This window comes from Trachemys scripta, chromosome 18 (genome assembly GCF_013100865.1).
Source record: "Trachemys scripta elegans isolate TJP31775 chromosome 18, CAS_Tse_1.0, whole genome shotgun sequence".
Lineage (NCBI taxonomy): Eukaryota > Metazoa > Chordata > Testudines > Emydidae > Trachemys > Trachemys scripta.
The window spans coordinates 4,463,387-4,480,439 of record NC_048315.1 but is presented as its reverse complement, the minus strand read 5'-3'; the positions used below and the strand labels follow the sequence as shown (position 1 = coordinate 4,480,439).

Genomic DNA, 17,053 nt, shown 5'->3' with positions numbered 1-17,053 from the left:
TTTATGCTCTCTGTATGTGTGTATATATATCTCCTCAATATATGTTCCATTCTATATGCATCCGAAGAAGTGGGCTGTAGTCCACGAAAGCTTATGCTCTAATAAATTTGTTAGTCTCTAAGGTGCCACAAGTCCTCCTGTTCTTCTTTTAGCAGCTTTGGGAATTATAAGGTTAAAAAAATTGCAGATCAGACCCCAAGTTGATAAATTACGAAGCTTGTAATGATGAAATGCTATAGGGCTCTTCACCAGCTATTCAAATCCAGGCAGCTTATAAATCAAATGTCTGTCACCGAAGGGCTGTGATTGATCCCTGCAGGAGGAGTGTGCAAATGAGGGGCCTTGGGAAATAATAATTATCTCTCGATCTGCTGGAGAGAAGGAGCTATAAATGTCCTATCAGGATTGCAGTCTGAACAGCACATGCCCAGGTGACAGCTTGACACCAGCCAAAGGGAGCCTTCTGTGTTGTACCCTAATTATTGATATTCCATTATAAACACATCCCAGGCCTGGCATAGCCTGAAAGATCTGCTAGCTACATGGGCTGGCACTTTCAAAGAGGTCTGAAGAAGGTAAGATGTCTGGCTTCCAATCAATTTCAATGAGAGCTGGGCACTTAACTCCTTTGAGCTCTTTTGAGAATCCCAGCCACGGCTGCTAGTAGTGAAGATTTTAGGCCACTGAAGCTGGGTGCCCGGTAATCTCGATGAACATGTCACATCTCTTCTCAACTGGTGGGCACCTTGGTGCAATGCGGTATGTGGCTGACTGAAGGTGCTCAGATTTAGCTGAAATACAATGGGCCTGATTTTTTGGCTGGCTATTCACACCAGTGCAGATTGGTGACAGCAGGAGTATGGAGTGGGGATTTCACTGGCTTCCCCTCTCAACGCATCACTACAATATGCATTCGATCCCTTCCCACACATAGATCAAGTGAGTACAAAGAAAGCTTTCTTTCCAAATAACGAGACATATGACCCGCTCCACCTGCATCTCCACGAGATGTCCCCAGGGTTACACTTACCTTAGCGTCTTGCGAATCATATCCTCGTCCGTGATGCCATAGTAAGTGAGGGTTTCATTCCAGGTGGGATTCAGAGTGTTCCGCAAAGTTTTTGTTCTTAGTTTATTCGCCTGGAAAAAGCAAATAATACACCTGGTTAGGTAGCCTGCCCCAGGTAACTGCTTTAGTTACAGGATGCAGATGATGAATAAACACTTGGGAAACTAAACACAGGCCATGAAATGATGAAGCAACATACTCGAGCAGATCTCCTTTGGCCCTCAGTTCCAATACTCATCTAGCAACTTTGCACCACCCTGCTGATCCCCCCACACGGGATAGCAAAAATCCCCCAGGCTGGTGCGGCAGGTAACTGGAGGTGCACAAAGGCTGTGGCCTTGTGGGTCATTTATAGAGCAATCCAATTATCCATCCAACACCCTGTACAATAAGCAGCTCGGAAAAGAGCAGTAGGAGACCAGGGACTTCATTTATATGGGGGAGTGAGGGGAGAATAGGGTAGAATCAACTCAGGCTTATTTAAAAAAAAAAGTTTGCTGGTCTGGATGTTTATTTGCATCCCTGTGTTTAGTGCAGCTACAGTTCCTGGCAGACCCAGAACCGTTTCCTGGATGCACGTTTAATTAGATGTGGCAGCTTGTTTTTAACCCCAGGTCACAACAGTTGTACCGGAGGGACATGGCACAGCGCCATAGCAGAGGGCAATTACCACCCTAACAAGGCAAGAGGAAACTAGAGACACATGTCAAGGCTCGGCGTGGGAGCTTGTGAGGGACAGTGTTGGTGTACTACCAAGTCCCAGAGTCCCCAAGTGTAACACAGCCCCTTTGGGACCAGCTGGAGAAGGGTTCACAGCAACTCCTCGCAGGCCTGACCGACTCGCTACACTTAGCGCACTGCTTTCAAGAAGCTGCGCTGGAAAGCACAGCCTAGGAACCCAAGGGACATTGTGACAGCAAAAAAAGGCACACAGGACTAATGTGGGCAATGGGAAAAACACAATAGACCCAAAGCAGCATGGCTATGCAGACAGCGATGCTAACCCACCAGTTCCAATGCTAGTGGTCCAATTTTCTAGCACAGACAAGGCCGTAACAGCTAGAAACCCTCAGTCTAACTCCTGCGCAACAGTGTCAAACCAGGGACGACACCTCGTGCAGCAGGATACTATAATGAAATCCTAAAACGGCACAGGGCCTTTTCCAAAAAGCATTGGCACCATAATGGAGTGTCACTAAAAAACACACTGCTGTGCCCGTACATCAGATCCATTTCTGAAAATAAGTAACCATCCCAATGAGTATATTTTATTAGCGCATTATTGAGATGCTTCCAAGAGCCATTGTTTGGATGGATTTATTTTCCTTTTTTTGTTCTTCTCTCAGTGCACATTATTAAATCATTGCTCATTCATTGCAAGGCCTCGTGGGAAGTCTGCTCCACCTGTTACGAGCGCTGGCCGCATCCTAGAGCACAGTTACCCAATACCTAAATGTTAGCCTAGAACAGGCGCTAGGAAGCTAACTGGGAATGTGTTCCACTCCCAGTGGCGATCACCAGAGCATCCCAGCTGCCTTCTGCCTATGAGATGAGTCAAAGCACAGGCCTGTTTAAGGGTCTCTCGTCAGCATACACGTCCTATGGAGCTTTGCCAGAAAACAGGCTCGTGAGGAATTCATTTTCATACCCCTTGGCTGAACCTCTTGATGAAAAGGTTCCCAGATCATTCAGTTTGCTCCAGAGTTTGAAAAACCCAGGGGCTGCCAATGTAGAGGCCAAAATTAAGTGTCCAAGTCCAAATCTTGATGGTGGAAAATCTGTATTTAGTAGCCCCACACCACCACAATGAAACAACAAGAGGCTTCTTTTTCCCTGCACGGGCTTCTGGCCAATTCTGCTGACCAGCAGGACATTTATAGGCCATAAGTTGGAGAACAGAGAAAAGCCACATCACGAACCACCTCCCCAGCTGGCTCGAATACCGGCACTTTCAGTAGTGGTGTCCAGGACAGAAAGGCAATGGAGACGACACCTATCTCCTAACTACGGGTCTGATCCAAAGCCCATTGCAGTGTGTGAACAGGATAGTAACAAGGGCTTCTTCCCAAAGGGGCCACTACCACACCCACAGTCTCTCTTAGGCAGTTCTACTGTCCCCACCTAAACAAAACAAATTCAGCTCTTCAGCTCCCTGTGGGCTACATACCCAAGGATGGTTCCCCTTCGGCTTCACCTTTCAGGCTCCCACTGTCTCCCCTCCCTGGGCTCTCGCAGCCCTGATGCTCCTGTGCCTATAGCTTCCTAACTCTGACTCACTGGATCGCTCTCATTAATAGGTCTCTCCCCACACACCCCAGGCGTCCCCTTTTAAAGCCTAATTTGGGTCAGCTGATGCAGCACAGGGGCACTGGCCCTGCTCCCTCTTAAAGGGCCAGCGTCATCCTGGATCGGGACTCTTTCCATTGGCTTTGCTAAGTTATGGCAGTCCTTTACAGAACAAGCCGGGGTACCATGCTGTACCTGCTCTGTGGAGAAAGGCCCTGATCCAGCATTGTCCTTAAGTCCATACCTAACTGCAAGCAAATGATTGAGCCCCATTGGCTTCAGTGGGATTTGTGCATATGCTGTAACAAGATGAACCTCAGCATCTTTTTAAAAGCAAACACACTTGCTTAGAATCAGGACCAGAGAGGGGACTTCATGCTCTAGAACTGTCAACCCTCCATCTTTCCCCAGCTCTGAAGTCCTTTTAAATCATCTTAAAGTGAGACTTGTCAATTATCTCTTATAATTGCTCTTTCAGGGCAGTCTTGCCAACTCAGACGATTGTTTCAAAACTCTTATGATAGTTGGTGCTTTTCTCAAAGCCCCAGCTCCTGGAGTCAGGTGATCATGTTAGAACGTCAGTTTGTTTGTTTTTTCCCCCGTGTAACTTTCTAGCCCTTCTGGTTGCATAGAAAAGCTTGAAAATGTAGGAGGGAAAATCCGCCCCAAAGCCCAATATTTAAAAAAAAAAAAATCTCATGATATTGGGGGGAAAGGAGGAGCTGACTTGTAATTTTTGAACACTTGTAATTGACAATACCAGGGTAACCAAAAGAAAATACTTATGCTGCCATTGTATAACCATTGGGAACAGTAGATGGACTGGTTAGGAAGAATATCCAGCGGAATAAAACAAAAGTGCGATGAAGACGGGCAATAAAACTATAAAGCATTAAGGAAATGGATACATAATCCATGTCACTTTAAACAATTTCTAGCTATGGTAGGAAAATACAGAGCAGGAATAAATTGGGTGCAGGCCCTCAGCTGCCCAGAATATGCAGCAGTGGCCAAACAAAGCCTGATTTAAACAATGCCATCTGAACTAATGGACTAGTTACTTCCGTTGCTCTTTATTTTAGGTATCACATCACACTCCTGGCAAAGCTGGACATGGCCAAAGCAAAGGCTGATGTGAAATGCTGCTGCAGCAAATAAAAGCAGAAGACAGGAAAAGTAGAGGCATTATCAAGCTGTAGGATGGTATAAATTAAGCCTTGTATTTTATTTTTATTTTTTAATTTACAAAGTAACAGGAACAAATAACGAAAGACACAACACCAGAGAAAATGTTCAGAGCTGGGTGAAAACTTGTTATGGGCTGAGGTAAAACCTTCTTCCAACTGATGTGTGAACTCACCCTTCGCTTAAGATAGTTTGTAAGAAACACTTAGGGGGCAACACCTAAAACAAGGCCCAACAGATTCTGCCCAGAAACCAGCACCGCATGGGCACTGTGACCAAGCGGGTGTGAAGGAAGGCAGAACACACAGAAATTGAGAACAGACAGACCCCGAGAGAGAGGCAGATGCAAAAGCAAGAAAGCCAAGCAGTAGCCCGTGAGTACAGAGAGACCCTGGAAAAAGCTAGAGCTTTTGGGTCTGTCGGCTCAAGAGGCTTTTTGGGGCGAGGCACGGGGGAAGGGAGGTGTCAGTGAATGAACAAAATGTAAATTCAAACAAATACAAGGCAATACTTGCCCAGCATGTAGTCAGCCAGTGGCGATCACAGAGACAAATACTGTTGCTGGATGTAAAATGGCGTAACCAAACCTCATGCATCAGGGTATAAACTCATGCCCTCCCAAGGTTTAGGAAGAAAGCCACACACCTCATCCCCCACATCTCTCACATAGCACAGCCTACTTGACTGGGCATCAGTTGTACCCCTCTGCTGGCAGCACAAAGTGAGGCGTAGCAGCACTGCAATTCCAGCTTCTAGCTGGAATGATGTTTACTAATACGTTCCCAGGTCGGGCTCATGCAACCACAGCGGCAGAGAACTGGTGTGACAACTGTGCCCCATCATCTCCACAAATGAAAGAAATGCTGGCGCTTTCCAAGCGAGGGAGGAAGATGGCTTCATCCCTTACTCTAGGGGAATGTATTACCTTTGCGCACAGCCCATTTGGGAGTGAAAGAGGCTCTTTCAGAGGAATACTGGATGGCAAATTGTCCCACCTATCCCCACCCTTCATGGTCCTTTCCACGGCCTGCTTTAAACTTGAGCTGAAAGATGTTCCAGCCAGGGGCCTGCAGGAAATGAGTCTGGTAGGTCTTATGCTCAAATAAATTTGTTAGTCTCTAAGGTGCCACAAGTACTCCTGTTCTTTTTTTGGTGGGTCTCAGGCCACGTCACAGATGCTGCACATCCCAACCTGCACAAGCTGACAATCTCCATGGAGAGGGGCTAAGTACTCAATGGGGGCCTGAACCAGAACTTGCTGAAGTCAATGGAAAGATTCCCTTTGACCTAACTGGCCAAGCCACTTTCCTCCCTACTGGTGGGGCAGCAGAAGTGCGGGGCACCTTGCCGCACCACTCCCCACCATTTTAATCATCCTCAGGAGCTAGAGAAAAGAGGGGCCTCATCTCCAGGCTGCCAACCCAACATCTTTCACCAGTGCTGAGTTCACGTAGCCCGAATGAGCGCTCCCTGAACAGCTTCATTCCATCACTGGCTTTCATCTTGGAGCCCAGAACGCCTTCTGGGCGAAAGAAGAGAGCAGAATCCCTGTGCTGAAAGGACGATCGATTTTAAGACAGGTCGTGTTCCCTCTCCTGACGCCGCCTCCTCCTCCCCCCACAGTGATAATGATGGATTGAGCTTAATACAATGTAGACCTTTTTTTCCTCCCCCTGTTGGGGAGGAGAATGACACATCACTCTGTAGAAGAGGACTGCTGATTTCAGGTAGGGCTTTTCCATTAATTCCCTGGCACAAGGACAGGCTGAGCGAGCAGCAATTTCCACTGTAATTGGGTGTAAAGTGGGAGAGTTCAATCCTCACTCTGGCCATTTCTCAGTGTAATGAGCTCTGAGGAAATCAATACGTAAAAGTTGTCTGCAGAGTATTTCAGACGCGTTGTTACATTCATCATCTTTGTTTTGCAAGCATCACATTAGAGGTAAGCAGGGCATTTAGCACACTGGGAAGTGAAGGGTCTCTCTCCTGCTTTAAGAACTGCTAGTCTTGCTACTCAGATGGACTTGCTCCTTTACAAAGGGCATTCCAGATTCTGGAGCAGTTTTTCATTCCCTTCAAAGAAACTACAGCAAAAATCACCCTTCAATTATCTTATCCAAGGGTTAAAAGAAGGTCTCCTGACTAGAAACACCCAACACTTATCAAGCAATCTGGCGTTAAACTTGGGGTAGATGAACAGGTTAAAAACAACCAAAATTCTCTCTTTATTGTGTCCTATCCAAACTGGAGTGTCCCTCCCAGCAGAGAATAGACAGGACTCTACTGTAATTAATATATAAAGGGATATTTTATTGATGCCGCTGAACAGACAGACAAACAGACCCTGTGGTTCCCTCTGGTTCCTAGCAACCTGACAAACCAAATACAATCTTTTGTTGTCTGGTGTCATTAACAAGGTGTCCCTAAATCTCAGTGCACACTAACGGCTTGTCTACACTTGAAACATTCCAGGGGCATGGCTGCAGCTGCACCGCTGTAGTGCTGCAGTGTAAACACTACCTACGCTGACGGGGGGTTCTCCCCTGGCACAGGTAACCCACCTCCCTGAGAGGCGGTAGCTAGGTCGCTGGAAGACTTCTTCCTTCCACCTAGTGCTGTCTACACCAGGGGTTAGGATGGCTTAACTATCTCACTTGTTAAGATGACATAATTTGCTACATAGACCAGGCCTAAGCAATTGTGGGATGAGCTGCTGACTATACTGCACAGAACCTCACCCAGGATTCAGACAGAACCCAGAGGCAGTGGTTATGGTGTTGAAGTTAACTGGTAGGACTGGGGAAAGCTCCCGTGTAGAGAAATACATGTTTGTACACCACCCGGCACAACAGGGCTCTAATCTTGTGTGCATTATAGCAGCGCCTAGAGGCCCCAACCAAAAACACATATCAAACTCTGGCTGGGATCTGTGCAAAACTCACCAGTGTCTCTCCCCAGAGCTTTGGGCAGACCTGGTTCATTTGGACTCATGTGGATTTAGTCCCTCTAGGATGGGAACATCTAACTAGTGTTTGACCCCTCCTATTTTGTATTGCTCCTTCCGTCTGTCTACGGAAGAGACCTGGATTTGCACAACACTGTTGAAGTTTATTCTACCATCATCGTACAGAAAGTTGGTTGGAAGAACACAAGAGACTCCTGTAAGTGAAAGGGTCTTTCTTTGATCCTTCGGAGAGAGATTCAATCCTACAGTAACATAAAGCACAGCTGGAACACGGGGGGAATTGATTCATATGAACATCTAACACCCTGTAAAACCAATCGTATTTCATGTCACTCAAGCAGAGCTCCCTTTCAGCATAAAATAAAATCAGTGAATCAACTAGTATGGCTGTCAGGTCAGGAGGCAGCTTAGCTCTTCGAAAGGAAGCCCAAGTGAAAACAATCACTGCCTTGCAGGAGGTGTTTCCATGGGGGGAGGAGAGGAATAAAACCCAACAAGACTGCAAAAAGCAATGATCTTTTCAGCTTCAGCTGAGCTCGATTGTAATGCCTTGCTCACTTTAAATGTTTCCCAACTTTGTAAAATAGTTTCAAAATGAGATACTTCTCGCAAGAGAGATTTAAGGCGGCGCTGACAGCCATTTGTCTTCCTGGCAGAGTTCAGACCTTCTGTTTTCCATTTTATTAGTATCATTATCAACGGCACCGGGCATGTCTGGGAACCACAGGCCATTGGGAGGACTGGCTGTAAGTCTCCAGGCTCGCTTGGCACAAGATAAGCTGTTCATTAAGGCCGATTACCACTGTGTTTTGAAAGACGCCAGATACAGTAACTCAATTGCAGGCAGGAATTGCATTAGGACAGAATGGCCAAACAAGCACGGAGGAAAACGCATGCTAAATAGCTGGTGTGTGTGGAATATTTTTGATCTCTGGCTGCTAGTTTGCATCAGGCACCTAACAGGCCAATGATACTGAAGTTCTGCTCCCCTCACCCCCCGGGGGGCATTTATCATTTCCAATGTATAGGAGAATGCATCAACCATGTCCTCTATGTGTGGATACAAGAAAAGCAACTCTGTGATCATTCATCAGCTAATGATACAGAAAATCTCCCCGACAAGGCAAGGAACCACACACTTCCTCAGGAAAGCCCAGGGTAAAGAGGCCTGACAGCACCCACTGAAAGTAAGGATTCAGTCAGAGCAAGGGAGGGGAGCAAGGACATGCTCAGCTCCCAGTGTCCAGAGAGGAGTGACTCGAGGGATTGTCAGCTGGAGAGGTGACCTCCAAGGACCCGAAATGCACAGTGTTTTATATGGTAGATCAAACAGAACATCCTGAATCATACCCAGCAATTAACTGGGGACCCAAGAATGAAACACAGTCAAGTAAGTTGGCAGCACTAACTGAAGCTTCCCAGCGCACTTCCAGGAGGAGGGCACTGCAATAACCCACTACAGGAGGTCACAAAGGTTCACCATGCAGAGCATTAACTGTGAGCAAGAGAACAGAATAGAAAACTCAGAAAACTGCATCACTCACAACAGGGAGACAAACCAGACGTGGAGATTTTATTTGCTTTACAATAACAGTGGCCTGTGGGATGAGGCTCTCCTGGCTGTTAACGACCACCTGGGATTAAACTTAAACTCCTCTGCCCGCTTGTTAATTGGCAGAGATATCCCCCTATTTGCACATGCAGCACCATTCAGCAGGAACACTGGGCTGAAGGGGAGAGGGAGGGATGGCCCACCCTCAGACACACTCACTGAAGATTTCAGTCTTTATTTAGTTTCTCAGAGGCAGACTGAAGGGGTTATTAAAACATGCAAGTACTTCTATCCATCAGCGGAGGAAAGGGCTGGCATTTCACTAGCAATCTGCAGAGGGCCCCATGGTGGGAGGGTTGCTGGTGCTGTGACAGTTTTTCCGAGCAGCACCAGAAATGCAGATAGGCTGGGGCTGAGGCATCGTTACTGAATGGTCCTTGACTCTCCAGGCAGAGGGTTCAAGAGAAGCGGCTCCTAGTGCTTCACCAGGCCCAGGGAGATAGAAGGTTATTTGTTGGTCTTGTGGATCATTCTGGGCGTTCCCTCCTCCCCCCTGCCACCTGCTATCAATAACGTGACAAGTTCTAGCCACACAGATTGACCAGCAGCTCCACCAGGGACTATATTCCAGCACCGATCAGCTGACCCGGAGGGCAATGCAACTGATGCCTTTGTATGTAACATACCGTACAGCATCTCCGCACTAATGCCTGGTGATGAGAGCCCCAATCCAATAGACTCCTTCCCTTGACTTTAATGGGAGTTGGAACAAGTCTTAGGGTGCGCACCCTTCTCCCACACACCATCCCTTAGCACTGTGGCTCTTCCAACATGCCTCACAAACCAAGGCTCTCCCTGGGCAGTGATCCTGGACCTGAGTAAAGCTTACAGGAGGAAATTCAAAAGAAGGCAATGCTCATCCAGGCTTGGGTTTCATTATAAACCTGAAACTGTCCGACGGACAGTGATCAAAGGCTGGTTGTTTCACCTAGGGGAATGGGTACTGCCAGAAACCTGGGAAGAGCCAGCTGATCTGAGTCAGTATACAGTGAATAACTGCTGTGCCCTCTCTCCCAAGCACTTACTAAACACTATACCATCCACATCCATAGTCAGGCTCCTCCTAGGGCACCTCCGACACCTACTTAGTGATCGCTCGGCTGGCTGGCTGGCTGGCTTGCCTTGGGAGCTCTGATCTGCTAGAGCAAGTTGCCTGAGACGCTCCGCGCACCGTAACAGAGAGGTTGTCTTGCATGCCAGCCAAAATGGCCTGGCCCCACACCGTCTCCCATTCTCCACTGTGCAGACCACGCGCCTCTCTGCCACAATCCCACATCACTGCGCAGCTGCTTGCGTGGCAGAGTAACATCAGGAGATCTTTCCCACGCCTTTGTGAAGCGTCTCTGAATGCAAGTGAACAGCCAGAATCAAAGCGGAGCCAGCTCCACACGCCCAGCCTGCTCTGTGCATCACCAGCGTGGCCCCGTGGCTCCCGTTTTGAGAGCTGCTGCACTGGAGGTATTTACATGCACCCTCCCAACTGCAGGAAGAGAGGAGAAAGGGAAAAAAGAAAAACCACGCAGGATAGGACTGATGGGGGCATCTGTTTGTAATGAGCTGGGTTTCCAGTGATCCCTTCCCAGGCTCAGGCGCTAGGGAGATATCAGGTGGTGACAGACACATCACCAGCCCCCTGAAGCACAGTGATCCTTAGACAACAAATAGCAGCGTTTCCTCCTGCAGACCTGGAAGAAGCTGCAGAGAACACAATAACCAGGAGAGACAAGGCAGGGTGATAACAACATGGGCGGTGTGCTAAGCATCAGACCAGTCCTGGAGAGCCGGCGCTGTTGTTCCACGGTGCCACCACCATCCCCTAACCTGCTGTGAGCCAACACATTACTAATTCATCAAGGAAACCAAGATCAGCATGAGACGGGGAAATCTGCCAGTCATCACTCATCGCCCAGCGGCTAAAAGGTGCCCTGCTGTTAAGCCCTAGCCCATAACTAATCCTGGTTTGTTTGGTTCAGGCCAGGGGGTTTCCAGTTCACCTCCCACAGCGGTTGTACAAAAGATTCGGAAGAGGTTTGCTTTATGGAGAGGGGGGCAAGCCAGCCCACATAGCAGTGTGACTGTTACCCTGCCTGTCTGCACAGGTAGAATCTCACTTAGACATGCCAGGGGTGGTTGGGTGAGGGTAATGGAAGTGGCTTAACTTCCCTTTTCCCCCGACCTTCAAGTTCCTATTTGGGTCACTTTTTCTGCTTGCTTCTCCCACCTCCAAAATATAAACACAGCAGCTTTAATTCTGCCCAGCACCTTTCGTAGCAACGCAGTCTCCCCCCAGTGTAGAAACACAGTTACAGAGCAGGACGCATACCTGGGCACCCAAATCTCACACCTGGGCACTGAAGCAGGCCCCTGGGAACCGAGGCCTGGTACTGACACACCTAAATGCTCTTGGAATACCTACAAGTAGATGCCCAACCCAGCACCTAAATGTGACGCCCAGCCAACTGCTAGTGGAGAACCTACATCCAGATGCCAGACCTAGGTGGCCACATGTAGTGAGGCAGAGTGGCCTCCCTCTGGACTGGATAGCGAGGGAGCACTACACTCCCTTTGGTGGGCAAAGCCAAACCCGTCCCGGCCCCCTGGACGGAAGTACCAGGGCAGGGCCAGAAGCGTAAAAGGAAGGCTCTGCAGCTCACTTGGGCCGGAGCCAACGGACGCCTCTGCCTTGCTTGTTGGAACGGAACCTGCACTCTGCCGCCCCCTGCCCCCAGAGGAGACAAGGGCAGATGAGGAGTTGCCAGGACTACCATTGGCTGCATACTCCGAGGAACCTGAGGAACCAAACCCCGGGGAGATAGGAAGTAGCCCAGGGCAGCTGACGATTGGCTGGCTACAGGGCTGACCGCGTCTCAGTCGGCATGTTGTGGCTGGATCCCCGCCGACCCAGTGGCAGACCACTCTGCCACTGCTCAGGCCCTGGGCTGGAACACGGTGGAGTAGGGCGGTCCCGTGTCCCCCTGCCACCCCAACCCCGGGGCGGCCGACTCTCCACCTTAGACCAGGAGGCCTGTGCCCTGTGAACCCCCTTGCTAGCACCCTAGAGTGTCTGCCGGGGGCACAAACCCCTTTCAGGGCCCCTAGACTGTGTGGGCGCTCCCCCTTACCTGAACCCTGAGACTGGCTGCCTGAGCTCCCAGCTGAGGCTAAAGCCTGTCCCCTGCTCTGCCCCTAAAGGGTGATGGCTAATTGACTGTGTCTGTTTGCTGGCTGCCTGAGCCCACAAGCCCAGGCTAAAGCCTACCCCTGCTCTGCCCGGCCCCAAAGGGCTAGAGCTTATTGACTCAGCGTATCTGCTGGCTGCCTGTGCTGCCTTGCTGTCAGCCCCATTGCAGGGCTGTGAACTAGAGTCTACGCAGGCCGCTGTCCCGCCTGGGGGGACAAAGGGCCCAAACCATTGTTCTGTGTTTGCCTCTGTCAGATTGGCCCAGAGCTCTCTAGACTTCTTATGGCCTGACCTGAGGCCGAGGACTAAACCCCAAGACAGCGAGGCAGAGTGGCCTCCCGCCCCACTGGAGAGCAAGGGAGCACTACACCACATACAAAAATTAGGCCCAGCAAATTAAAGAAAACAAGAGCTAAAGAGTTAGCTGAAGGTGTGGCGGGACCGAATGTGTGTGTGGGAGGGGGGGAGGGGGGTTCTGGGCAGTTTGTGGAACAGAAGCAGGTATCCACCACCCAGCTGTGGGCAGAATCCTAGAGAGACTCAAGGCTGCAGCCAGCTGTGGTGGTGGGGAGGTATTAAGAGGTGGGCTTAAGACGGAAAAGGAGGAAAGGTAAATGGAGCTGCCGAGCCAGTGATGCTACCCGAGCGATGTGCTGCAATCCTTTGATCAAAGCAGCTTTCCCCTCCACGCACCATTTTAATGTGCCTTGGAGACAAAGGGTTAATGCAGACCCTTATTTTCAGGTTATTTTTCCAAGAGAATCCCAGTTTCCAGACACACAAAAGGCCTGATGGACCCCTCCCCGGCCCCAGAAGAATCTTGTCCCCCAGTCAGAGGTGCTCTAGGAAGGTTATTCTACTACGGTCTAAGCATAAGATTAAGAACCACTCTGTTGCTGGAGGGCAAAGCATCCTCCTTTTCAATCCCATACTGGCTCTTCCTTAAACTGTCTGCACCCCAACAGCTTGTAAGGGAGAAGGGGTTCACATCTGGGCTATAATGAACTCCCTTTCTTTGAGAACCACCTCCGGCCTGTTCCTAATATGACCCAGTGCTTTGAGGACTGTACTGGGAGCTGAGACTCCTGGTTCTACCCCGCCTCTGCCACTGACTTCTTGGGTGACCTTGAGCCAGTCACTAGGGCTGGGTTTTAAAAGACACTCTAGGAAGTTAGGTCCCCAGGTCCCATTGAAGAGTAATGGGGTTTAGAGGCCTAACTTTCCAAAACATCTGTGTGCTTCAGCTACACAGTGTGTAAATAGCTATAATGAGGCTTAATCATCTTTGCAAAGCACTTTGAGCTGTGTAGATGAAAGGCCCTACATATGGGTAAGTGCACACTGCTACTGCACCTTATAAAAAACTAGAAATCTTTGGCACATGAATTTTTTGCAGCAAACGGGACACTAAGAATTCAAGTTATTCTAGGTGCAAGCAGCATCGTTTTTAAATTCAGCCATTCTCAAGACTGATCCATTGCTCCCACTTTGCCCCTGCCACTAACGTGTAGGAAATGGGAGAGGAATGTGCAGAGACTTCCATTTGCTCTTCACTACCTACAGCAGAAATTCCATCAGTGGGTTTGCAAAAATGAAAGGGACAGATAATATCTACTGATGAAAGTGCTCATGGCTCTCCTTATCTTTAATGAAACTGGAAATGCACCATGGTAAAAACTCCCTCTAACGCCCTGGGAGTTATGAATTAATTCAACTGAACTGCAACAAAAATATACCTCCCCAAAAAGGCCCGACTACTTTGGTGTAAAAGGAGAGTGAAATTAATATTCATTATATATATGCATACAGTATTTAAATTCATCTACCTCATCAGTCAGACTGACTTCTCACTACACTGCAGCATCTTTAATTACATCGCTCGCCAGCAAATTCAAAACATACATATATGGAAATATTTTCCTTCCAGTTTGTAATCTGTTTTATTATGGACTGCGGAGCTTAAAATGCAAAAGAAGAGGAGAAAGGAGCCGGTTTTCCAGAAACGCCCTTCTGCCTGGCTTGCACAGGCTTTACAACACTTCCACACCCAACTGCTTTCCAACGAGCTCCTGAACTCAATCCACTGAGCCTGAGCAGTGAGCTAGAGGATCTCCGCTGATCATGCCAGCACTGCATGAGTGGGCACGCAGCACTAGGCTCACTGTGGGAAGGATTTTCCGTGCTGAGGGAGGGGAGTCTCTAGAGAGTTGTGAGCTATGACAGACATAAGCATCTGTATTAGTGACTTCCCTGGCAGCCTGCTCTACTGTCACTCAGCCGCTCGTTTTCAACAGGCTTCTTACTGGGCCCAGGAAGCTTGTGAGCACTTCCATCGCTCAAGACAGGAGAGTCATGGACAACGATCAGCCACTCCATGGAGTGGGTCACTACGCAGGCATAACATCTACGCATCTCACTGGTGACCTTCCCAGCCCTGGGTGAAATTCAATGTCCTAGGGATCATCTTTAAAGCCCAGCATGTCTGGGACCTGGTTATTAAAGAGAGTGTCTGCGTCTGTTGCAACAGCCAAGAGCTTTTCAGTGGTAGTAGTGAACACTTGATACTAGAGTTGGTCAAAAAACGGATTTTCTTTCCCCATGACAAATTTAGAGATTTTGAAAACAAAATTCATCCTGGATCGGGATGAAAAGACAAAATTTCTAGTTACTTTAGACTACTAATAGCCTCTCATTAGAAAAAGAAAATCAGATCTGATGACTATATTCCTGAATAATGTCTCTTTAAACAAAAACTGGTGTAAGGATTATTGTTTTGTTACATGGCAAGGATTTGTAAACCTGTTAGTACTTCCTAAATAAACAGTCACATCTATTTTTTTCACAAAACAAATTTGCAATTTTGTTTGTTTGTTTGGGATCAACTGACATGTTGTTTTGATTCTGACCATTTAAATCAGACATATAGATATACATAAATAAAGTCAATTTCAAAATAAAAATAAAAAAATCTTCGTTCTGAAAATGTCAACATGGGACACTGACATTTTTGAATTTTTTCCAATTTTTTCCTCTAAACAAAATTTTGTTAAAATCTATAGAATTTTGCAAAACAAATTGTTTTTTTTTTCAAAATAACATTTTCAGACAGAAAACTGTTTCCACCAGCTCCACTCGCTACTCGGATTGCCCATGAACTCCAGATCATGCTACATTTTTGTGCAGTTAGACTTTTGCCCTGACTGTACCTTGTCGCTTGTGCCTGGTTCTTTCTTTGATTGGAGAGTTTAGGCCCAGTAAGCATTTAGGAGGGACACGCTAAACTCAAATCTGAGCTCTGTAGTTTTTGCTGGACATTGTACTAAGCCCCAAGAGTGAAAATTCTGGTTCCATTAAAGTCAATGGTAAAAACTCCCATGCTCAGTCTGCTATGTCTCTCTGGGTTTTGGAAAGGAGGAGGGTTTTGATTGGGTAGCTTGACTTCAATAATTCCGGGATATCACCCTATGTGCTTCTGACATAGATGCTCACTAAGATAGTAAATGAAAAAGGTCAAAGTACATTTTGAGTGTATGCAACATAATCAATCCACCCTTTCACTTATGTCTCTCTACTGATACCCTTGCTTACACTGTCACTCATCAGTGTGCTCTCTCAGCCCCTCTCTCTTTAAGCAGAGAGACTCTTTGGGGACTCTCTCTTTTGTTGTACTGTACAGCACCAAGCATGTTGGCAATGCTAAACAAATACTAGAACATGGATGTACTTGCAGATTGTACATGCATGTTAAAAGGAGGCCTGCTGAAAATCTCCCCCCTAAAATACAACACATTATTTTACAAAGCCAACTTTCACTGGAAAATAGATCCCAACCCACAACAGCAGCATTATATATTGCTCTACACTAGACAGTATATGCTATAATTTCACAAGGGAGGCAGAAGAGCGTAGCTGAACTGCATACATGACACAGACTTTAGATGGAATTTAAAAGACAGCTCACCTTACTAGCACCTGGGAGCAAGTGCAATTTGACATATGGATCAGCCAAACCATTATGATCCATTGGCTTCAGGCCCTGAAGAGGAGATAAAAAAAAAAGCAGGAAAGGTTACAACACAGGCCAGCTCTTTACTATTCAGACTGAGCAGCCGCTCGATGTGACTCAGAATCCATTTTCTACATCAACAAATATACCCGCCTAACAATTATGTCATTTCCCCAGAACTGGTCAATGGAAATGTATCAATGCCATGGAACCCCAGCTGTGCAGCAAAAAGCCAGACACTCGGAAGTCAAATGCAGGGTGCAATTCTGACCAAGAAAGAGCCTCTGGAAGACTTCACTCCCAGTACTTAGCATTAGTGGTATTGCCTCTCTGCTATTACTTTAGCAGCCAATCCTGGCACCCAAAATCACAATTAATTCAAGAGTTAAGTAACTCAGCTCAGCTATTTTGGAGGTATAAAATTACAGGGTTCTGCCATTCCATAATTGCTTATGTGCAAACACACCTCTGCTGTTGTGGCAGTACTTCAGTGCACACCATGAGGGGCTGATGGCACCTATCTAATCCCCGTTATTAATGCACGGTGTGAGGAAAGAACAGCCTTCAAACAAGCAGGAAGCTGCTTTCAGCTGCCTGACGCTTTATTTGCAGAGAGACTCCTGAGGCAAGAGAGTATGTACGTAATGAACCTCTCACAACCCTTCATCGATTATAAGGCTAGAGGGCACCGTTGTGATCACAAAAGCCAGGTCTACACTACAAATTTGGGTTGATGCAAGTGATGTTGG

The 17,053-nt window shown here is 47.6% G+C and overlaps 1 protein-coding gene across 1 annotated transcript in view; it reads right to left on the bottom strand.

Moving 5' to 3' along the window:
- DOC2B (double C2 domain beta) overlaps positions 1-17,053 on the bottom strand; it is a 147,822-nt gene that overhangs the window by 76,825 nt on the left and 53,944 nt on the right. The window contains exons 3-4 of the mRNA XM_034752836.1: positions 16,260-16,334; positions 1,031-1,140 (exon numbers count right to left, since the gene is read on the bottom strand). Coding sequence (XP_034608727.1) covers positions 1,031-1,140; positions 16,260-16,334 — 185 coding nt within the window. The remainder of the gene's footprint in view (positions 1-1,030; positions 1,141-16,259; positions 16,335-17,053) is intronic.